This window comes from Triturus cristatus, chromosome 7, assembly GCF_964204655.1.
Source record: "Triturus cristatus chromosome 7, aTriCri1.1, whole genome shotgun sequence".
Taxonomy (NCBI): Eukaryota; Metazoa; Chordata; class Amphibia; order Caudata; family Salamandridae; genus Triturus; species Triturus cristatus.
Genome location: NC_140590.1, coordinates 329753408 through 329778698, shown reverse-complemented (window position 1 = coordinate 329778698; position 25291 = coordinate 329753408). Strand labels below are relative to the sequence as shown.

Below are 25291 nucleotides of genomic sequence, written 5' to 3'. Positions count from 1 at the left end.
CATGTTTTGTCACAGAAAGAAAGGTGGGCCATGGCACATCCAATGCCCCCTCCATCCTAGCAAATGGTGATGTATCAACTGAACAATGTCCAAATGGAAGTAGTAAATCCATGAACTAGACTTCAAACAGGAACATAATATACAAATAAAGTGACACAAATCAATAGCTCTTAATTGTAAATAATGGAGGGAAGAAAGAGTCCTATCAGAAACTGCATGATATATTTTGGAAAATGTAAACATTGTATGTTTTTCAAGATTAACAGTTTGTTATTGATTTCATCCACATAACATTGGGATGTTGGTTTGTGCAGATTTTGAGGGTCTGTATGGGGTTGGATTCACAGAGTTTGATTTATAATGGACTGTCACTTTCTAAAACCTTTTTAACCTCTTTGTCACTACCTCCAGTGTATACTTTACAGCTGCCCCTACACAGCACTAAGTCCCTGATGTTGCTTGTTTATAGATCCTCCAGAGCAGACAATTGACGACACCAGCGCAGAGGATTTCCGCAGCCTTTTGGACCTAAATCTTATTGGATACTTCCTAACAGCAAAGGTATATAAATGTTTTAGGTGTTGACATGAAGTGCCATTTTGCAAGGGACTTGGAACCTGTTTGTTAAGATGAGGTGGAAAAGAACATGGGTGACTAAATCCAGCGAATCCCTGTACACTTAGATATAGTATGGGGCCTGGGAGGGTGCGGCTGCGGACTCCCTTTCACTCTCTCCATGATATTGACCCCTGAGGTCTGAGATGTGAGGGGCACGGAACATGGTGGATGCACTAGGGGGCCACGAACGGATATTTTCTTGGAGGAGCGGCTTGCCTGAGGAGGTGCGGGGGGGGGGGGTGGTGAGCATTTTCTGGGGAGTTGGGTAAGAGGGGGATGGGCGGAGAAATGGGGTGGTGTAAGAATGTGTCTTTAGAATTCACTTTCATTTATATTGCATCCTCTTTACAGGTGGCATTCACATGAGGAATGCCACTGGGTTGTTCATTATAGAAGGCACTCTGGGATAATCATACGCAACCAGATACGGGGAGGGGAGGCGGTCCAGCGAGTAGACATACCTATCACCCAGCCACCGGGAGGCTCGACATCGAGGAGGGAAGTAGGACTTCTCCAAATGAGTAAGGGGGGACACATGTTTTGGACATTAATTGAATTGAATTGCTCGATTATTTGTTGTGCCCTTCGGGCTGCTTGATCTATGATGTCACATTGAAAAATCAATAAAAATCTGTTTCCCCAAAAAAATGAGGTGGAAGAGAACCTGAAGAACCTATGAAGGTCTTGTTAGGACTTGATGACCACTTACACAGGAAGAACCTGCCCGCAGTAACAGAGGGCTGAGGCTGTCCATCTGCTGATTATCTTTTTGGTTGCATTGAAGGGCAAATGCTTCAACATTTTATTCTTTACGGCATTTTAGACTAAGGATGCGTGATGAGTAGAGTTGTCAACAACTGCAAATCATAACTTACTATATCACTTTGAGAGACAGAGTGTAATTGATTGAAAGAGGACTCTACAGCCAGTTTCTTCTTTCACAGTCAAGCTCCCAAAAACCTGACCGTTCTTTGCTTCAGATACCACTTCATGGTAGACTGTGCACTGGCCAGCTCACAACTCAACTACCACAATGCTCTACGTTCTGGCCTTTCAACCTATCCAACTGCAAAAAGCCCAAAAGGCAGCTATCTGCCTGATCTCCACCAAAACTACCAATCTGTAAAAACCAAACCCAGAATCCTCTGCAGGCCATAATCTCCTTCAAACTAATCTGTCACCTTCAAATGTCTAGAAGGCCCATCCCCTAAATGCCTGCAAGATAAAAGCCCTACCTCCACAACCGACATCTCTGCTCATCCAAGAACATGTTTCTGCCCCTCTGAATACCAGATACAATCCCACAAGTGACAGATGCCTTTCACCAGCTGCTCTTCATCTCTACTTCCTAAAGACATTGACAACCGCCCCATCACATGCTCTTTAGGTCTAGACTGACAAGGCATCTATTGTAAAGCCTGCTTACACCATCTCAACGTAAGCCACACTCCCAAGACTCTACAACCATAATGCCACTTTCCACCGAAGTGTCCACCATGTTCAGCACCATACCCTCTGCTCCAAGGATTCTGTGCTCATGTGTACACAACAATTCCTGGGTCCTTTAATTCTTTTTGTGCCTTGAAGCAGTTAGGTTTTGCATGGCAGGCAATACATACCACTGAAATAAATTCCACTGAATACAGAAGGTCCATACCTTCAGAATTGCATTGGGCTACTTACTATTTATTTGCTTTAACCTTAGCGAGATTGAAAATGCGGTTTTCCACTGTGGGTGTTGTGCCCGTTATCATTTTCCATTCTGCAATTCTCCTGAAATATTTTAATGCTTCTCATTTTCGTTTTTCGCCCAGCATCTTCCGTAATGGACAGCTTTCAGGCACTCTTCCTCTTTGTAGAATGGTTGCCCAGGCGATCAAAACGATGGTCACCAGACGCATATAGGACTTTAATTCACTTCCCCTGCGACACCTTATTGTACAGCAAGTCCCTTCTTGTGTGCACGTCTCTTCACAAGCTAGCAAGGTTCTCTGCCGCTCTGCTTCGTGGAGCAGGTGTCCCTCCTTTGTGCCTAAGAGAGCCAGAATAAAGGCCGCCAGCCCAGATTTTGGTCCCAGCGCTTCTGAGCCAGTGCGTTTAAAAAAAAAAAATAAAAAAAAAAACAAGAAAAAAAAAAAGCACCTGTAGGTACCTTGTAGTGTGGTCATGAGTACTAACTCGGCTATTTAACCATCCTCTAGTGCAGAAGGGGGCGAGATGTGTAGTCTGGTGGCCATGTGAGGAAGTGCTTATATGGACAGGAGACTCATATTTGTGACGGGACTCATATATTACGTGGGAGGGCTCATAAGGAGATGCTTGTATAGATATAGGGTGCATGGGGCTCACATAGTTTCAGCATGCCAATATAGATGTGTGGTTTTCCTTTGCACGGCTTGTCTGTATATGCCCGATCCTGCCACAACTCCTGCACTTAATCTCCGCTGTTGTTTGTCTTCCAGTACGCCTTGCCTCATCTGCGAAAGACCAAAGGGAACATTATTAACCTCTCCAGCCTTGTGGCACTTATCGGACAGAGCAGCGCCATCCCTTATGCTGCCACCAAGGTAAGGGCAACCCCTCGAGGTGTCGGCAAAGGACAAGTGGGTCGTTTGCACTTTACTTTGGGCTGCCTGTAGAGGTGTGTGTTTCGAATTTGTTGGGTGGATATCCCCTTACAAAAGGCGATGCTAATGATCCCAGCTGCTTTATTCGGTACCCCAAAAAAAGGAGATATTTAATACAACTAGTGCAGGCAGCAGCAGGGCCTAAAAGAGATTGTGATAAGTAAAAAAAAAACACACCAGACTGTAACCCACTTTGAAAAGAAGAGGTGACACAAGAATGTAGGCAGCATTTATAGAAGTAGTGTGTTACTAGATTTCTACTTGTATTCATTGAGTTTTCATAACACGCATATGTCAAAAGCAGCTTCAGAGCGCACAGGGAAAACAGAAACAGTAGCAAACATACCACTGCAACACAATAACACATAATAAACAAAAAAAAATCATAAAAACATCAATCCGCTTACCGACATTAAAGAAACTAAGCTTGCTCCTTTATATAGAGTAGGCTTGTCCAGAATAAGTTCCTATCTTTGCCCGTTTGTCAGGTTAATCACGGCCTATGCTGTTTTCTTTTATATGTAAACGTATCTTATGTGGGTGTCCTGGAAATCTAGTATAAACCTCGTAGCTGTAAGGTTGATCCGTTATGATAGGAAACCACTGCTGGCTGCCGCCAATTGAAACTGGTGGGTGGCGCTGGTGGGGTAGGGGGAAGGGGGGGTTGGGAAATTTAAAAAAATCACTTACCTACCACTTGGCTTCTGGCCCCCTTGTTATTCCTGCTCATCTCCTCCTCCAAAGTGGATGCGCCTGAAAGCACAGGCTCCCCACCCAATCCAAATGCTGCTGTCCTAGCATGAGAGGAGAGCCAGGATTGGTCTGAGCAGCCTCATTTGCTGCTCAGACAGTGCCTGGGAGCCTGCGGCGTTTCTCCATTCACAGCCGGGTTGGAGAAACATAAGTACACATGTCCGTTTGGCTGGCCTACTACGGCCGGCCAAACTGACATGCACGCTTATAAGTGTACACTACACACTACTGCTCCCTGCCGTGGCCTGACCCCGCCCTTCCCCTCCTACTCTCATGTAAGCAGCGCAGACAGAGATAAATAAAAAGATAATAACAATGTTTTATTATCATTTTATTTATCATCTGCTGGCAGTGGGGCAACGCTCCTCTGACATTACGGAGGAGCAGCCCTTGACCCTGTCACCAGGCAGGTCGCTCCCCTCACCGCCACACAGCCCCACCTGTGTGCCCTGAGCCCGCTGCTGCTACCGCTCGCATTTTGGTTCGTGCCCCGCTTGTTATTGCCTGCATTCTGCTCTGCCAATTGTTAGGACTGTGTTATTTGTGCTATTTTTACTGTCTTGCCCGTATTCTTGTTTTTTCACCAGCACTGTTGTCCTTTGTGCCCCTATTTTGCCTTTTGTAACCCCTGCCCGCTCCCCCCTTCATTTTTTCCCACCGCTACGTCCCCTGCGGCCCCGCCCCCCTTGCTTTCCCATTCGACGCCCCGCTCCCGCCTCCCAGCTGCTCCTCCCTCCCACATCCCCTCATATGGAGGCCGCGCAGCGGTGAAGAAAGCGACCCATGACCCTGTCACCAGGCAGGTCGCTCCCCTCACCACCACACAGCCCCACCTGCGTACCCTGAGCCCGCTGCTGCTACCGCTCGCATTTTGGTTTGTGCCCTGCTTGTTATTGCCTGCATTCTGCTCTGCCAATTGTTAGGACTGTTATTTGTGCTATTTTTACTGTCTTGCCCGTATTCTTGTTTTTTCACCAGCACTGTTGTCCTTTGTACCCCTATTTTGCCTTTTGTAACTCCCGCCCGATCCCCCCTTCGTTTTTTCCCCGCCACTGCGTCCCCTGCGGCCCCGCCCCCCTGCTTTCCCATTCGCTGCCCGCTCCCGCCTCCCAGCTGCTCCTCCCTCCCACTTCCCCTCAGCCTAAGGCAAGCCCGTCTGTGCCTGGACCGTGCCCAGCGCCAGAACCCCTGGCCCCCGCGAACACCACTACACCCGACTCCGCTACAACTCCAGCACCCTCCACGGACTCAACACCAGACGATCACGCACCTGCTGCCTGGCCGCCCCGAAGCGCACCCAAGGACCCTTCTCCTGCCGGAACTGCAGCTTCACCAGCATCCGGCCCGCCAACCCACCTACCGAAGAACCCAACTTCCTCAGATGCATCCTGCTCAACACCCGCTCCACCCGCAAACATGCCGTCGAACTCTGGGACCTACTCGACACCAGCGCCCCAGACGTCGCCTTCCTAACGGAGACCTGGCTGAACCCCCTCCTCGGCACCCGACATCGCCATAGCTATCCCGGAAGGCTACAAGATCACCAGCAAGGTTCGCACCAACGGAGTAAGAGGAGGAATCGCCATCGTCCACAGGAACACTCTCAAAATCTCGACATATACCAACGACACCCTCAACACTGCCGAATACCTGCACTTCCAGATCCACACCTACCCCAACACCACCCTCAGAGGCACCCTCATCTACAGACCCCCTGGACCCCGACCGCAGTTCAGCGACTCCATCGCTGACTTCATCAGCACACACGCCCTCGCCTCCACGGACTACATCCTCCTCGGGGACCTGAACTTCCACCTTGAGAACAACAACGACTCCAACTCTTCCACCCTGATCGCCAACCTCGGACTCAGACAACTCATCACAACACCCACCCACTCCACCGGCCACACGCTTGACCCCATCTTCTCAGCAAGCTCCCACGTCGTCTTCAACCGCACCACCGAACTCCACTGGACTGACCACCGTTGCATCCACTTCACCTTCCGGAAACCCACCACACACCACCGCACCCAGCAGATGCCCCGCCGCCGCTGGAGCAAAGTCACCGAAGACCAGCTAACCACCGCCCTCGCCCAGAGCCCACCTGCAGACCCGACCGACCCCCGACGCCGCAGCCCGTAACCTCACACAGTGGATCAACGACTGCGCCAACACCCTCGCCCGCTCAAGAAGCCCTCCAACACCCACACCTACAAGAAAGCCAGCTGGTTCACCGAAGACCTCCTGGCTTCCCAGCGAACCTGCCGAAAACTCGAAAAAAACTGGATCCGTGAACGAACACCGGAAAGCTACACAGCCCACAAGAACGCCACCCGCAGACACGACCACCTCATCCGATCCGCAAAAAGGACCTCCTTCAAAGACCGCATAGACAACAACGCACAGCACAGAGCTCTCAAACATCGTGAAGGATCTCTCCATCCCCAGCTCCAACACCAACGACATCCCACCTTCACAAGATCTGTGCGACTCGCTGGCCACCTTCTTCCATCGCAAGATCGCAGACATCCACGACAGCTTTGATGCTGTCACCACCCCGGCAACCACTGAGACCCCCGCTCCCAAGACCACCACCCGCACCAACCGCCTGCTCTCCTGCACCAACATCAACAACGACGACACCATCAAGATCATGAACACCATCCACTCCGGATCCCCGGAAGACCCCTGCCCACACCACATCTTCAACAAAGCCAGCAGCACCATCGCACCCCATCTCCGGAAAACTATCAACATCTCCTTCGAGACAGCAACCTTCCCGGAGAGCTGGAAGCACGCAAAGATCAACGCCTTACTCAAGAAACCCAAGGCGGACCTCAAGGACCTCAAGAACTTCCAACCCATCTCCCTGCTCCCGTTCCCGGCGAAGGTCATCGAAAAGGCCATCAACCAACAACTGACTGGCTTCCTCGAGGAGAACAGCATCCTGGACCCGTCCTAGTCTGGGTTCCGCAGCAACCACAGCACCGAAACTGCCCTCATCGCCGCCACCGATGACATCAGGACCCTGCGCGACAATAGAGAAATCGCGGCCCTCATCCTCCTGAACCTGTCAGCCGCCTTCGACACGGTCTGCCACCGCACACTACGAACACGCCTCTACGATGCCGGAATCCAAGAGAAGGCCCTGGACTGGACCACCTCCTACGTCCCCGTCAGAACACAGAACGTCCGCCTCCCCCCCCCCCCCCTTCCGCTCCGAAGCCACCGGGATCATCTGCGGCGTACCCCAGGGCTCATCCTTCAGCCCAACGCTGTTCAACGTCTACATGGCACCGCTCGCCCACGTCGCACGCCGGCGCAACCTCAACATCATCTCGTACGCCGACGACACCCAGCTGATCCTCTCCCTCACCAAAGACCCCCACACTGCCAAAACCAACCTCCATGAAGGAATGAAGGCCGTCGCCGACTGGATGAGGAACAGCCGACTGAAGCTGAATTCAGACAAGAAGGAGGTCCTCATCCTCGGATCCACCCCCTTGGCCTGGGACGACTCCTGGTGGCCGACTGCACTAGGAGCACCTCCTAAACCCACCGACCACGCACGCAACCTAGGGGTCATCCTCTACTATACCCTTTCCATGACGAAGTAGGTCAATGCCGTCTCCTCCTCCTGCTTCAACACCCTCCGCATGCTTCGCAGGATCTTCAAGTGGATCCCCACCGAAACAAGAAGGACGGTCACCCAGGCCCTCGTCAGTAGTAGACTGGACTACGGAAACGCACTCTACGTAGGAGCCCCGGCCAAACTCCTGAAACGGCTCCAACGTATCCAGAACGCCTCCTCAAGCCTGATCCTCGACCTCCCTCGCCGCAGCCACATCCCACCCCACCTGAGAGACCTGCACTGGCTCCCTGTCAACAAGAGGATAACCTTCAACTCCTCACTCACGCACACAAGGCACTCCACAACACCGGACCAGCGTACCTCAACAGCCGACTCAGCCTCTACACCCCCACCCACCAGCTCCACTCCGCTGGAGTAAGTGTACTACTTTTGGCTATTTACTATTTACAAGTGAAGATTTACTCCAAAGTGTAGACTTGCATGTCTCTACCACCTGAAATCAGGAAGCCAAATTTAGGAGTGTAAGGTTACTACATAGGTGGAGCTCTTTGCCACCATGATGAAGATATCCGCCACTGTGGTGAGTCAGCCCTGCCAACTATCACGCGGGACACGAACACATTTTTGTGCAGTGGTCCGCATCACCGCGCAAAAATGCAAGGTCACGCATTTGTAGCGCATCCTTGACATCACCATCGGTGCAGAGGAAGAGATGAGTGCCACACTGGCCAACTCCTAATGAGCTGAGAACGCATCTTAGACCACGTGCTGTTCTGGCAGTGTGTATTGTAGTAGTCTAAGTGTGAAAAGTCTGTTTGTGAATGGCTCATTGCTGCGCTGCCTGCAGCAATGAGCATTCATGATTAGCACAGCTGCTGCGGGCCGGCTGGGGAGCACGGCATTCACGTGACCTGGTGAGGTCACGTGATTGCAACAGTGTATCCCTAACTTTCTCTGAGTAGGCGGCAAGGTGAGTGGTAGTTATGTTTTGTAGGTCGAGCCTAGTGCAGCGCTTGTGCTGTACTAGGAAATCGACCTCTTGGAATCACTTCAGATTTCTTCAGGTTTAGTAGAAGTTGGTGCATGTGGTGCTCACACACGATTGGCCTTTGCGTCTGGCTTTAGCACGCAATTGGCCAAAGGTGTGTGGATGTCCCAAGTTCTTTTGAAAGTTTTACTCCCAGAGCGTTTTGCTCTTGGGAGCCAACAGCGGCGCGCAGGGGCCATCTGTTTTTAATGAGCATGTTCGCGTTTGTCTGTTTATGCAGTAGTGGCGTGGGAAGGCTCTCTTCACGCTCACCTGCTCGTATGTTAACATGCCTGTAAATCTTGTTTTTATATCTTTCGAAGAAGACTTTTGTTTCTTTAAATGTCACACATTGGCACGCTCTTCTCTATCTCTTCGTTGACCCTCTGGAGCTCGCGACAGTTAGCCTCTGGCCCAAATGTGATCCATTCGCCTCTGTAAACGTCCAGGAGACACCGCCCGAAAGGGCAGGGCAGCAGGTCCTGAGAGGGCGCACCTCACCCAGTGCAGGCTTCACAGGCCCGGAGGCGCCACGTGCCACACACTCCAGGTAGAAGACGGGCCTCTCATTACCGGACGCTGTTTGCGCTTGTCAGATCGAGATCTCAGCAGAGAGTGCACAAGAGAGCTCGAACGTGGGAGGACGGCGGAGGGGGAAGTTGTTAGAGACAGTAGCTGTCATTATGTGAAAGGGTCCTCACTGTGCGTGGGCGGATGCATCAAGGAGTATGTACCGTACACATACAATTACATGTGCAGCGCTCTCGGAGTGCTCGAACACTGGAACAGCACAGTGGGTATGCACTGCCAAGGACTAATTGAAGCTGCTTTGAGAGAGGATAGCTTATGAATGTTTTTTTAACTACCCCTCGCGCTTTTGAACTACCGCTTGCGCTTTACAACTACCTCTCATTCTTTTCAACTACCCCTCGCGCTTTACAACTACCCCTCGCGCTTTACAACTAACCCTCGGGCTTTACAATTACCCTTCACGCTTTTCAACCACCCCTCGCGCTTTTCAACTACCCATCGCACTCCTTTGCTCTTCAACCACGCCGAGCACCCTGCGCTCTTGAACACCAAACAAACCAAACCTGTCTGTGATTGTTGAAACACTTCTGAGAGTGGGACGCCAAAACCACTTTAAAGGTGACGATGAGTATGTGTTAGGCTTAGGGCATATCTACTACGAGCTTTAGGGAGCGTTTAAGCAAGTTTACCAAACTGTACACAATGACAGCTTCTATATGTGCCTTTAATCTGTGATGAACCTTAAAAAGTAACACCCCCCGTAGGTGTGGCCATTTGAGGTGTATTCATTTAGTTGCCATATTATATTCAGTTTGATACAAACCCCCAAACATTGCAAGTAGGAATTTTTGTAGAACACCTAGCAGCTCAATGTTTTTGTGACACCCTTGGTCGTTTCAAGTTTAGAGACCACCAAGATGTGTGTATGGCATGCTATGAAATATTGATTGTAAGCAGAGCTCAATTTATAAAAATAAATAAATACACAAATAAGCAAGTGGTCCTTTGTTTTTACTATGGGCCCACCGCTTGCACGGAATGTTATCCCTCCCACTGATTCCGCCTCAAGCATCTTTCCTCCACCACTCTGCACTTCCTGCCTCTTTGCCCTACTCTTGCTGGTTCTTTTTCCATCAATACGTTCTCCCTATGTCACTGTTTTTTTCTATTTTCTCTCCCTCCCTCTTTCTCACTTTTCTGTCTTCCCTTCTCTTGATCTGAGTCAAAGTCTGATGATAACAAACAAGTCCACGTCACCAAAAATGAGTGTTGGTGCCCACCACCTGCTTCAGTCCAAAACTAAGCGCTTTGTTCATGGTACCCAGTATAACGAAAGTTAGGCAAGAGAGAGGCTGCAACCTGACCAGAGGGGCAATAATGTATTAGGATATTATTTGGTTTGCCCCAAAACACGGAGGACTGTGGGAATGTTGAATTCTTCCACTAGATGTATTGGCTGACAAATATTTAGTTTGCAAAGCACTCTTTGCAGGGGCTAAGATAAACAGCTGATGGCATGGCGGCCAGGAAGTAAGATCTTAGGCTGTGTTGGTTTTATTGTCTACTGCTCCATTAGCCCCAGCAACATATCAAACCCCAAAACCTCCAGGGAAGAAAGGTAACAAAGTAAAAAGTCTTTTATCTGGTTTTGTTATGGGTGCATGCGGTGGTCACTTGGTATGCGGTTGATGCTCTAGGTGCAATAGGGTGAGTTCAGCACCAAACACTGGCAAAGCCAACAGGTCTGACTTGCATTTTGAGTCAAGACTAAAATATTGTTTAAAAGGCGTCTGCAGAGAAAAAAAAAAAAAGCATTGGCATAGCCAATAGGTCTCGCCTTTGGGACCTTATAAGTGTTTAGCCATGCAACTGTTGATGTTGTTGCACCAAGGATATTGTGCTGCATAACTAAATACTTATAAGGTCCCAAAGGCGAGACCTGTTGGCTATGCCAATGCTTGTTTAGTTTGCCTCCGTACTCGGGGGAGGGGGGCACCACAGGGAAGTCAGGTGAGAACATATCTTTCACATAGCTCTCGTGCTCTTGGCCTCCCCCCTCTGCCCACGAGACAACATAATAACTGTGTCTCTGATGGCACTGGCCGCCCTTCTATGTTGCTCACACCCAAGGAGCCGAGTGGTACATACCACTTAAAGATTTCCTTTATGGATACAAGTTAATTTTCACCCGTCCTCTGTACCACCACGTCGTCTGCAGCAAAAAACAGCCCTGCTATACAAAAATGGAGAGGTCAGGTCCGTAAAACAGAATCATGTGCCAAAGAGCAGCACTCTGCATTTGTTTTGAGGTATTTTTTTTGCCCTTCGACGAAATATTTATCTCTGACATTATTATCCAAATTGAGTTATATTCTTGGTCTTAATGAGTAGCACTGGTTTAAATTGCTAACTACCTACATCTGCAGTCATCAAGAATGTTAATATATTTTGGGTCTGTAAAGGAAAAGGAAATACTATTGGTGAAAGCTATTTTCAAAAGGGTTCTAATGTGCATTGCAGTCTATGGGTTATGAGAAAGGCTAGTTACAAGAATAAGTTATGAAGAAAATGAAACTTCCCAAAAAAGCTATGGAGGGCTGTCTTTAATTCTTTTCAAAGTGTCACACATAACAATATCACACAATCTGCATGGTGCGGCTGAGATAATCTTCTGAGCAGCTGCAGTGCGTGCCTGCCCTCTCGTGCTGAGCACTGCAGTCACGCAGTCTATCTCCCGTTGGTGTCTATCCATTTCTGGTGCTTTGCAGTTTTAAGATATCCTTAGAGTTTTTTGTTGCTCAGAGGAGAGTAATTCCTAATATTTGTATGTTTTTCTGGTCTTCATTGTTTGATTTTGCTGGCGTGACAGTGTCACTCATACTCATTGAAATGTCACTCATAATTACACTGGAACTATGAAAATGTCACACATAGCAATCTGAAACCTTGGCAGCTATGGTGAATATATTCCTATGGGAAATAATAGCAAAATTATTACATTTTATTACTTTTTTTAATTAATAATTTTATTGTAAAATATACATATTCAATAATTTTTTTTACTGTAGAATAAAATAATAAAATAAAATTTTAGAGCTAATTACATCTTCAAAATAAATGTTTGTTAAATGTCATAATTTAAATAGATTGATTTATTTTACACATATTAATTGTAAATACAATAACAAAAAAATTACTAGCAATTAAAAAAATGTAGTCAATGGAACTACAAGTTGTGTTTAGTTAATGTAAATTATATTTACATTTTTTAAATCAATTTAAAAAAAATTTAACTTGTAACTTTTAAAGTAATTAAATATTTAACTCAAAAGAAATGTGTATATACATATAATTTAAAAGTTGAAATATTTTAATTATTTTAACATTATTTCCTACGGGGAGTTAAGTTAAGTCTTCTTCTATTTTCTATGGGAGTGTGTTGCAGCACCTGTTTTGTGTGGTGCTAGACTTACTCCAAGAGTGGGCAGGAATATGTTTAGTACTGTTTGATCACCTTTAGGGTAGTTGTAACTTTTAAAGTGTTGTTTGTATTAGCATGCCCCTCCGTATACCTCCCTAAACCCCTCAATTTTTTTTTATATTTCACATTTTCCCACCATTCCCCCCTATTCCCTCCCACATTTATTAGTAAGGGGCTGATTCCGATGCTGTCAGAAACGGCTACGACCGACGGTCGGAGCTTTCCGACCACATCGGAATCGGCTGTTTGGATTCCTTTCGGACAGACTCATTTTGATGGGGTCGGTCGAAAAGGAATCCGAACCGGATATCCGAATGGCTTGCGACTGGCTCAGAGAGCCTGGCTGTTATTCGGAAATCCTCCATCAATCCATCGGGCTTCTCTTTCCGGCCAAGGGATTATGATGGACGATTCCCACAGCCTTTTTGTGTCAGCCCTTCCTACACAGAAAGGCTGTGGGAATCCCACTTTGGGACCCCCAGCAGGGCTCTCATGGGTGCAAGGCTTCCAGATGGATACCTAGCGGGCACCTATGAAGCCCCCTGTTGCTCCCTGCACCCCGTGGCAGGCAGGGATGAACTGCACCGCTTCACTTTACACTGAGAGCATACATTCTGGTCGGAATGCATGCTGCCAGTGTAAAGAATAGGAACACGACCGAACAGTATTCGGTTGCATCCTAATTCCTGTGCTGGAACCGACTATAGGAGGTCGTTCGGTCCAGTTCCCAAATGATGTCGGACGGACTCTGGTCTGCTCGAAATAGGAATTGGCCCCTAAGTAGTAAACTCACATGTGCAGAGATCTCCCCATAGAACATATAGGAGAGTTGGAAGTGGAGTTTTCCACCCGTGGGTTTGCGAGCTGCATTTTGTAGCTGTTAATAGTACTGGGATACTACTTCAGTATTACAAAGCACAGTTTGTGAATTGGGCTTTGTAACTCTTTAACAGAACTGCCCTTTGCAAACAACTAAGTTGAATAATCATAAAACGGAGACAAAAGCTTCTAACAGTAAATACAAAGCCAGATCTGTTGGCAATGCCAACCAGTATTGTTCCTCTCGCTGGTAATGAGTTTCCATTCGTAAAACTCCAAGGAGATGGCATAGATTTTGAAAGGGTTCATCCCGTTATAAATGGGGCCTAAAGCTGGTACAATATGGTTATCTCAGACCCACACCAGGCCTAAGGTTGATGGTGCCGACCTTTCCAGACTGGGTGTGCCAGTGTCTTTGCCTCGCTGAGATTTGGTAAAGATAATTTACAGCAAACCCCACCACATGGGGTTAGCCAGCTCATACTTCCGAGTAGGGACTTTAGTCATCTCCACTTAAGCAACTGGACACATTCACAAAAGCATATGTGAGTACAGGAAGCAGTACTTCAGGAGAACTCTTTTACATACTCTCACACGCCTTTGTGAATTGGCCCGAAATGTTCAACTCCTTATTCGTGAAAGTGCAAAGAGGGCACAGTCCTTTCTAATCGTTGCATGAATATTTCCATTGTAGATGCTTAGTAACAGTTCCCAAAGGTAAGGGGCGTAAGAGTAAGTAAAATAGTACTAACAAAGTAATTCTTTATGTACTCCAAAATACCTTTGTTAATAGCCCACCCCACTCCTGTGCTCTCCTAAACGAAGAGTAATCACAACACCTAAGGAGTCGTTTGTTTCTGAGTCATGAAGTGCACTCACACCTGAGGTTTTATAGTTTGTAACTTCAGGCACAGTTTTCAGGGTAACCCACTTTGCCACGTCGGGCGCTCTGCCTTGGGGTCTTTGTGCAGCTTTGTAAACCCGCTGGAGTGCGTTTTTAAATGTTCTACGTATATTAGGGGCCATAGAACAAGCTGTACGTCCGTTACCTTGGGGGAGCGGCCTGGCGCCTCCATTGCTCACCGCAGCTCAGACGGCACACTGTCCCTCTCTCCCAGGGCAGCACTCATTATGCAGAACTGTTTGGCTAAAGACAATTCTAACATTTTAGTCACGTAAAGAAACACGTAGCCACATTTGGTGTTCATTATTTTGATGTGGCCCAAGACCTTTAAAATAGAGGAACTAAAACATTTGCCAGACCCAAGGCTGCTTGATGTGCACCTCAGCTGTGGTGTATGACAATACCAATACATGAATAGTTGTCCTTGAAGACCTGCCCCTTGACCTTCGCTGTTACAGAAGTCTTAAAAAACCCTCTATGACTAGACTCGCTATGTACTTTCGTTCAGCTTGAAAGGATGAAACGAAAACCTTGCCCTCCCAGAGTTCAACCGTGACTTCCAGTTTATACACCGATCTAAGAAGGAGTATAGAAAAGGTGGGGCCGGCATCGGACCCGCCGATAATATGGCGGTCTTGCCGGCCCCCGACGACCGAATGAGGCGGGCCTGTCGCGCACAGTAGTGATGCGACAGGCGCGCCTCCTCTCTCATTGGCAGGCTGGGTCGTGACCCGGAAGTGAAAGAATCACTTCCGGGTCACGCAAGTTGCCAGCCACCCCCCCCCCCACGAGTACTTGCCAATAAAAGGCTAGGGAGCAGAGGAATCTTCCTCTTTTCCCTCCGCGCTCCCCAGCCTGTAGTGCGACCTCGCTAGGAGGTCGTAACTTAATATTTGTGTTTATTCCTTTTTCAGGGCACGTTTTTTCAAAGTTGAATATATCTGTGACTGTGAAGATCGCTTTGCTATTTTAATTATTGAGTGTTCAATTCCCAATGTTTCTGCACTGCTAACCCCCTTTTTAGTGACTGTGGGGTGGAATGTGTAAATGCTGATGGTTTTTTCTTCTTGGGGACGTTTTAACAGGTAGCAGAACAAACGGTGACAGACACTGATACAGATCATTGTTACTAGATACGCTTATTGTTGGCTAAAGACATTTGGGATTGCAGCGGGTACTGCAGGGGGTGCAGCGCACACAAGTGATTATTGAATCCAGATACAGTGATATATGCTGGGGCGGTCACAGTACTAATAGCGGTGTGTAACTTTAGACATATAAGGTAAATAGGCCTAGCATTGTAGACGCGGTGCTCGTACAAGGGTCAAAACAGCAGGGAAGGAAGTGACAATGTCAGGAAAAATGAAGCGGGCAACAAGCGCTCTCGCATGGAATGTATGATGGAAATGATGATGAGAAAGATGGCTACCATGGACAAGAGATTGAAAAAGGTAGATAGATTGGGGCAAAACCTGGCAGACCTCAGGGAGAGGGTTGAGGGGCAGGAGGGGACGTTAGAAAGGCCTAAGCGCACCATAGTACCCCCCAAGCCCAGAAGTTAATTGGAACCCATGCCTAAGCAGGTTAAGCCCAGAAAGAATGGGACTAAGGTTAAAACCACGGCTCCGGTATCACATCCCAAGGATGGGGAGGTTCCTGGGCCATCGGGGTGGTCCCGTTGGGGGGAGTCCCTTTGAGTGCCCCGGCCCGACAATGCCAGTGAGGGTGGTACCTTTGGGAGAACCATTGCCTGAGCCATTACCGGTCGTCCCGGCAGGCGCAGTCCCGGAAGCCATCGGGGCACAGGGGTGCCAGATAGTGGGGTCCATAAAGATAGTCCAACAGGCATTAATCCGGTTCCAACAGATTTGGTGGCGCATTTAGCGGCGGTTCTGCCTTGGTTGGGGAAAGCAGGGATTTTGTTGCCAACAGTTGGGGGGGAAGGGCATGCAGGGCGACCCTGAGGCAGAAGCAAGGAGGTTGATTTCCCAGTTTGTGGTAACACCAGTAGGGCCACTAGGAACAGGGCAGGCGCCTCCTTCGATTCCTTGCCCCATCAACGGGGTTGCACCAGGGGACGTCAACAAAGAAGTAACGGTGGTCAGCCAGGCAAAAGAGAAGCTGACAGAACCTGCTGGAGTGACCACAGCAGGTAAGCAGGAGACACTGCCAATGCTGGGAGTGGGAGAATCTCGTACCGGGAGGGAGAATGTGGCTAGGCATGTGTCACGCGAGTTGAAGGAACTCATTTGGTCAGGGTGCTATGTTAGCATGTTTTCTCTGCTAGTAGATGAAAGGGAGAGAGAGGAAGCTAAGAAACAGGAAGACTGAATGCTCCCCAGAGAATGGGCAAGCGAGCTGTTAAGATTCAGAGTGGAGGAGAACTTAAATAATTGGATCAGGGGTTTTTCAGTATTCATGACAGTAATGGCAGAACGTTTCCCTAACATACCGGCAGAGATGGCATGTTACCAGATCCGTTTTACCATGGCTCACGACAAATACGGGGGATGGGGTTGGAAAAAGTATGACATAAACTTAAGGAGGGCGAAGACATCTGACCCTGCGCTACCTTGGAACATGGTCGACACGATCTCTTGGTTGGATCAGTTTGGCGCACCACAGACCAATTTTCAGTTTAGCACAACGCAGGCAAACAGAGGACAGGCAGCTCCAGCGTTTCAGCATTATCAGCCTTATCAGCCCTTTCAGCCTGCCCAGAACACAGGCCCTGCCCATGGCTCAGGTGGTGGAGGGGGGCAGAAGGGGACATGTTGGGATTTTAACAGAAGAACATGCACTAGGGTGCCAGGCACATGTAAGTTTAAACATGCCTGCTCTATCTGCACAAATCCTTCCCACCCTGAATCCAAGTGTCTCAAAAAATCTAGGGATAAAGGCAAGAGAAATCAGGATTGATGGCAGGGTGCACCGAGTCACGCATTTCCCCATTGACATCACAGCTATGACCCCGTGGCTAAACAGATACCCCTGTCATGATACTGATAGGACACTGCAAGAAGGTTTCACATATGGGTTTAGGATTCCTGCCCCGGTTTATGTCGGGATGCCTGAATGCAAAAATCAATTGTCAGTAAGGACCAACCCAGGAGTGGCGGCAAATAAAATTGCTAAAGAGTTACGCCTGGACAGAATAGTGGGCCCGTTTGATCGCATTCCGGTGCATAATTTTGTTTGTTCACCACTGGGTGTTGTCCCCAAAAAAGAGGAGGGTGAGTTCCAGTTGATCCATAACCTATCTGCACCTAGAGGCAACTCACTAAACGATGCCATCAGTGAGGAAAGTTGTAGTGTGAAATACGCTTCATTTGATCAGGCCGTGGAAATGCTTAGGGAGCTGGGCCCTGGCGCTTTGCTGGCAAAGTCTGATATTGAATCAGTCTTCCGTCTTTTACCGGTTCACCCAGAGGACTTTCACCTGCTAGGCTTCAAGTTTCAAGACAAATTCTACATGGATATGTGTATGCCCATGGGTTGCTCGGTCTCCTGCGCCTATTTTGAAAAGTTCAGTTCATTTTTGGAATGGGTATTTTAGACGTGTGACCGGGCATCAGTCTGTCATGCACTACCTAGATGACTTTCTTATCCTGGGGTCGGCGGGCTCTCAGAAGTGTGCGTGGGCACTGCAGGAATTTTGCACACTCATGCGGGCTTTTATGGTTCCCCTGGCGCCGGGAAAGACATTGGGACCAACGACAAAGACAGAATTCTTAGGTATTGAGCTAGATTCAGTTCAAGGGTTTTTCCGCTTGCCGGAAGATAAGATTAAGGAATTCAAGACAACCTTACAGCAATGCTTAGCTAAGGATAAGGTTACCTTGCATCAGTTGCAGCAAACGGTAGGACAGTTGAACTTTGCCCTTAGAGTGATTCCAATGGCACGTCCATTCTCCCGCTCTATCGCCCAAGCCATGACCGGGATTCAAGAAAAACATCATCACATCCGGCTGTCCGCTGAGGTCAAGCAGGACATGCAGATTTGGATGGCATTCCTGCAGGACTTCAACGGCAGGGTGGTCTGGCCCGGTCCACCCACTACCTCTGCAGAGTTAGGTTTATGGACTGACTCTGCGGGTAGTGTGGGATTTGGTGCCATACTTGGCAATGAGTGGGTGGCGCACAGGTGGCCAGACGCATGGGTACAGAATGGTCCTATCTGGGTGGCCTTAACGGTATGGCCAGACAGGCTGCGTAACCAATCACTGGTATTTTGGTCTGACAACATGACTGTGGTGGAATGCATCAATCAGCAGGCTGCGAGATGTAAGATGATCCTCCGCCTGTTAAAAGAGATTGTCCTGTTGTGTATGAAGGAGAATATACTGTTTAAGGCTAAACATGTCCCAGGCGTGTTGAATAATGCTGCTGATACACTGTCTCGCTTCAAGATGCAGGTCTTCAGAACACACCTCCCTTCTGCAGAAAGGAACCCAACACCCTTCCCAGAAGTACTTTGGCTTATTGGTGCCCCCAACTACCGAACCTCGTGGCAGCTAGCCGAGCTCCCAGGACCAAGAAAGCCTATGAGGGGGCATATTGCACTTTCTTGGGGAAGGATTGGGCGGAGGATTGGCACACCCCAAGGGCATTGCTACGTTACTTAGGCGTATTACATGATGAGGGGACGCTCAGTGGCGGCAGCCGGGCGCCACGTGGCAGCGATATCTTTCTTCGCCCGAGCCAGGGACAAGGGGGATCCCACTGATGGCTTTACAGTCAGGAAGGCTTTAAAAGGTTGGCAGCGCATCCAGGGGACAACACCCGATTGAAAGCGTCCAATAGGAGTTGAACTACTAGCCGCCCTACTGGGGACGCTTGACGCGGTCTGCACGACAAAAGGGGAAGCTTTATTATTCAGGGCGGCCTTTTCACTAGCCTTTTATGGCGTATTTCGCGTTGGGGATTTGGTCGCCCAGAAGAAACAGGATGCACAGGGGGGGTTGCAGTTAGACCATGTAAAAATCCATGGCGACGCCCTACTAATATCCATTAAAAAGTCCAAAACTGACCAAGAGGCCCGCGGTGAAGGGTTAGTTTTGCATAGAGCACATGGCAATCCATGCTGCACTGTAGCACAATTGGAAGCATTTGTGGGTCAGAGATCTTCTATAAGGTGTGGGACTTTAATAATCCATGTAGACGGTACACCTCTCACCCGGTTTCAGTTTAAGAGGGTCATGGACATGGCAATTAAGCAGACCGGTTTACATCCTGCTCGCTTTGGAACTCATTTGTTTAGAATAGGGGCTGCGACCGAGGCAACAGCAAGGGAGTTATACAGCAGCAATGTCAAGAGAATTGGGAGGTGGTCCTCCAATTGTTACAAACGTTATGTGCGGCTGCACATGTTGTAAGTGGGCCGTGTACACTGTACTGATGCGTGTCTTTCTGCTTAATCTCTACAGTTTCTCGAACCTGTCACGCAGGGGGGAAACTGGCGTCGGAACATCCACAACGAACAAAGGAAGGACATGCACCTCTGCCAGCATCAGGAACACAGGTGGTTTGGATTATTGGCCATTCCTATGTGAGATGTTTGAAGGCATTTTTCTGTTCAGGGAACTACATACACAGGGCGACGCAGGCTGGTTTAAAAGTCACTTCCGGGTCACGCAAGTTGCCAGCTCCCCCCCCCCCCCACCCCCCTCTGGGGGGCGAGTACTTGCCAATAAAGGCTAGGGAGCAGAGGAATCTTCCTCTTTGTCCTCCGCGCTCCCCAGCCTGTAGTGCGACCTCACTAGGACGTCGTAATTCAATATTTGCCCACCCACCATCCCCTAAAGCAAAAGTTGTGTAGTGTACGATTGTCTTCTCTTTTCGTTTCAGGTTGTGATGTGTAAATAACTTGTTTTTTCCCCTTTTAAGGTAAAATTGTTGTATTTTAGTGCGATTCCGTAGTCAGGCGGTAAGGTCATGATTGGTGAGCAGTAAGTTTAAGGTCCTTAGGGGGTGGAGCCATTCTTGAATGGGGTCGCCCAAGGGGGGGGGGACAAGTCGTCCCTCCTAGAACTCCAGGGGCAGTTACAGCCTTTGTGGCTGTATGGGTGCGGGGGAGGGGGGAGTTACGCTTTTCCTAGGCTGGTTGGCCACCCCGCACGTGCACACTGGCGCCAGTAAAGGGCGCAGAACTGCAAGGGGCCCTGATGGAGTTAGTATACAGAGCGTACGGGGGTAACTGGGGGGGGGGGGCGTACCCTCACGGTGAACGGGCCCTCTGCGCATGCGCACTCAGGCGGGAGGGCGGGGTTTAATTGATAAGGATCTGACACCAGTTATTGACCTTGCCGTAGGCTCAAACATGGATACGCAGAAAACGATTGCCATTATGATTATAAATGATGTTATGCTTAAATTCAGATAGGAATAACTTGTATTAGAGTTATGTTAAGGATAGCCATCTGATATCTGTACATATCAAATGTAATCAAATGTCAATTATATGATTATCTGCATAAATTTTGTAAAATTGTTAATATTCATTGTTTGATTAATTTTGTTAATAAATACGGCCGGGGGTTATCTACGACCCCCTTTTCCAACTAAACTCTTGTTCTTGATATTGTGTGAGTCTGGACAAGGGAGGAGGGGGTATAGGTAGTACCAGGGCATAAGGGCCCAGTTCACAAAGGACATTCGCACTCGTGGCGGGGGGCCCACCCTTGTGGTGGAACCTCCGCAATGAGAAACTGCAGTGGGGGACCCTCGCATTAGGGTGACTAACTGGCATGGGTAAAAATTCAGGACAAAGGGTCAAAATTCCTGACAAAAATTCAGGATGGAAGGTCAAAATTCAGGACAAAAATTCGGGACAAACGGTATGTTTTACAGACACTACACAGGAGGTTGTGCACTAGTATATAAGTAAGTAAATAGACAAACATAACTACAAGTCAAAATAAGTTTATATTAGGTTAAAAAGTTAATCTACAGGCCTTTAAAAGTTGTTGTGTGTTACAGAAAAATTGACAGCCTACATCCTGTGTTTTCACATGTCCTTTACCACCACAAGAAGATTGGCAACTAGTCGACTTTTCTATTCTGTCCTCGACTGCAAAGTGAGAGAATTTTTTAAATGCCAATCCACGTGTTAAAGGAATAATAAGGAATTTGTCAGAAGAAACAGCCTATTTTTCCACTATTCTTGAAAACATAGCACTTGTGACAAGCTGAAAATAAAATGTAAAGGCATCTATATTGCCCATTAAACTTCTCAACTGAAACTCATACGGCTGGGATGTATGTGTGTGATAGATTGCCTCATAGATGTGGACAAAGACAAAGCAAGTCCCTGCATTGCCTTACTCTACACCAGGGAGGTGTTCCTTGGGCTTTGTGTTGGGCTTTCCCCCAGATTTACTTAAATCACACAAACGTGAAAAAGCACCACCACCTTGCGCCTCCAAAGAGCAGGCATAACAATGAGAAATATTTTAATTTTTCCTTGTTTTTTACTCTGTGTCCTGCCCAAATAGAAAGAGAAAAACACCTCTCTGGGTTGCTTTTGTGCAGGAAAGTGGCCCTTCCTGCACAAAAACAATCCTGCATGCAATGCAGAAATCCTTGCACCATGGCGGAAGGGTGCCTGCATTGGCATTACGCAGCCCATTCCTGTCCTTTCCGCCAGTGCAGGGGGAAAGGACGGGAATGCACTGTATTGCACAAATACGGTGCATTTCTGCCCTTTCACATTTGATTAAAGTGGTGCAGCAAGAAGACTTGCGCTGCTGCCCTACGCCAATTCTCCATAAATAAGCCCCACAGTGAACAATGAGACCGCATGCTAGAACAAAATAAACCTTTGGACATCAACATAGTCACCCCACCAACCATATGAGGCAACATAAAACTGTTGGCACGGACGCCATGAAAGAGCAACATTAACACACAGTGGATATAATGAAGGAGAGCTTATTATTGTGCAGTTCAGGATTCAGGAAAGGTAGATTATTAGCATCCTTCATGTTTAACCTTGTAAAAAAATTACTTTTGCATCCGTTGCGTAATATAACAACTATATAAGCATGCACTTGAATTAGTAATGTCATGGGCTGCAGACTCAGCAGATGGAGAGATATCCAGTACTAGCGTAACAGTAGGAAAGGCAAGTAAACAATCCGCTAGGCCAGTGCCCCAATCTACCTGACTTGGTATCATCACTACCAACATAAGCCCTATAGTGTTTGAGTGCCAAGTCCACATTCAGCAAAGAGAGTTCTATTGTTTTATTTGCACAGTCATGATGATATTTTCCGATTTTTGTACATTTATTTTAATGTTATTCCTGCATGTTTTATTCCTACTTGCCTTGAACACGTTATGCATAGTAAATAAATTAAATACAAAAAAACAAAAATACAAACTGTTTGTGGAAATGCAGTAAATATCTGCAATGATATAACCTCCCAAAAGAAATGGCAACTCGTAATGAGGTTCTCAGGGCGAGGTAAGGAACTACATGAATGTAAAATGCCTTCAAAATCCTATGTGTAGGTTTTTTGCTCATGAACAGTAATTATGGAGGACAACGAAACACCCACCTGCTACTCCACACAGTGACACCTTCACATTTTAAAAAACATGCCTTCAAATTCACTCATCCTGTGTGATGTGCTGAGTAACTACACGTCCTGAGGGACACTGCCAATGTGCTGGCATTTTAGACAGTGCCTTGGCTGGTTAGCCATCAGAGCTTTGTGTTCTGTAATTTTAACGTATGATTTTAACACTACTAGTATTGGGTTAACCATCCCAGTATGCAAAGTCCAGTCACCAAGTTAGTGACATGGTGGAACCACATAAGAGGTATGACAGACCTCCAGGCCACAAGCATCGCTAAGTTGGGCAATCTATGCTCGATCCTCTGTCAAAAGAATGAAGCTCGGCAACCGAGATGAGGAAAACAACACATTCTGTGAACCTCGATATTCATAATTTTTCTAACTTAACTACTTTTCCTCACCACCTCCTCTGCTCACCGTTTCTTTCCAGTCGTCGAGAAAAAAGATAGTCCATATTTAATGTGATGCTGCCCATTGGAGGAGTTGGGAGCTAAAAATATGCTGTGACGAGTCCATGGAAAGGTGGAGAGTGCTTAGGAACGAGTACACCAGTGGAAACGGGAAGAGAACAAAACAGAAAAACGTCAATAACGGTAAATAAATGCACGCACACGTAGAAGAAAGAATCATGAAAAGCACGTTTTTTCAACTTTACTGAGAGTTCGATAAGTTGTTTGCAGGGGGTAATACAGACTGTGACTGACTCTGTATTCCAGTTCTTCAAGGTCTGAGAGAGTCTGCTGCACAGCTATCCCCAAAATGCAAGAGGCGGACCCTGTAGTGTAAACATGAATCGAAAGACCTTAAGTGTGCTCTGCAGATCCTAAAGCAATCTAATGCTGGGCACCCTAAAGCTGTTCTCATTAGTCCTGAAGCATTAGGGCCAATGAGAACCATCGAGCAGCAAGCACTAGGATTGGCTTATGGCTTTCAAGCCAATCCTAGGTAGTTTTGAAGAGTGAAGAACACACCAACATTGGTTGGTTGGAAAGCACAACACCATTGGCCGTCATCTAAAATCATCAAAATTACAGACAAATGGCGTCCGTTAAAGATATTATCACGGACAACGGACAGGAGGTGAAAATTACGGACTGTCCATTAAATTTACGGACGGTTGCTCACCCTACCCTCGCCCTCACTACTGACCCTCTACCATGAGTGCGTAGGCCTTTGTGAATCGGGCTCGAAGTGCCTAACCCCCTAAGGTGGGGGAAGATGCCCTGGTGCATAGGTGGTGCCGAGTTATGCTGAGTTGGTTGCTGTGCTGAGGTGATGCTGCGCTGATGCTGAGGTGGTGCTGCACTGATGCTGAAGTGGTGCTGCACTGGTGCGGAGTTGCGGCTGAGGTGGGTTGCGCTGGTGCTGAGGTGGAGCTGCATTAGTGGTGGTGCAGTGAGTGATACAGAGGTGGTGCTGTTTTGATGGTGAGATGGTGCTGTGCTGAAGTTAAGGCAGTGCTGAAATGGTGCTGCATTGATGTTGAGTTGTTGTTTTACTGGTAGTGGTATACTGAAGAAGAGCTGGTGTGCTGATGCTGAGGTGGTGCTGTGATTGTGCTCAGATGGTTTTGCGCTGATGCTGAGATGGTGCTGCCCTGATGCGGAGGTGGTCCTGCCCTGATGCGGAGGTGGTCCTGCCCTGATGCGGAAGTGGTGCTGTGCTGATGTGGAGGTGGTGCTGTACTGATGCTTTGCTGGTGCGGAGGTGGGGCGGAGGTGGTGCTGAGGTGTTACTGAGTGATAATTTGGTTGTGCTGAGGTGGTGGTGTGTTTGTGCAGAGGTGGTGCTTAGTGATATTGAGGTGGTGCGGAGTAATGCTTTGGTGGTGAGGTGGTGCTGTGCTGGTGCTTAGGTGGTGTTGAGTGATGCTGAGTTGGTGCTGCGCTGGTGCAGAGGAGATGCTGCAGTGGTGCTGTCTTGTTGTTCTGTGGACTGACGCCAGCTTCCATACAACTTCTTAACCGATTTCTGAGACATTTTTAAGAAACTGTGATTGGAGGGGTCGTGACCTCTTCTTGAAATTGCTGCCATTAACTTGGATTGACCTTGATCTGTTGATCAGTGACAGCTCCGCTATCTATTTTAAGCGGTGAGAACTATACCTCCACGACAACGATTAATCGTGTTGAGTCCAATTAGAAAAGGGTCCTTCCTTATATGCAATATCTACTGTCCTGAAGATGGTCTGACTGACTGACGCCATTTAAGACCGAAACGTCGACTCCACCATCTATTTCCGCAATACTTATTGTATTCAATTGACCATTATTCTCATCAGGAGATATGTCATTGTTGATTCCATTGGAATAGATGTTTTTCTCATGAAGTGTAGAATAAATTTGGGTTTACCTCTCATG

At 47.8% G+C, this 25291-nt stretch overlaps 1 protein-coding gene across 2 annotated transcripts in view; it reads left to right on the top strand.

The window, feature by feature from the left end:
- HSD17B14 (hydroxysteroid 17-beta dehydrogenase 14) overlaps positions 1 to 25291 on the top strand; it is a 128298-nt gene that overhangs the window by 66650 nt on the left and 36357 nt on the right. For both annotated transcript variants that reach the window (XM_085616434.1, XM_085616435.1), the window contains exons 5-6: positions 470 to 561; positions 3081 to 3185. In XM_085616434.1, coding sequence (XP_085472560.1) covers positions 470 to 561; positions 3081 to 3185 — 197 coding nt within the window. The remainder of the gene's footprint in view (positions 1 to 469; positions 562 to 3080; positions 3186 to 25291) is intronic.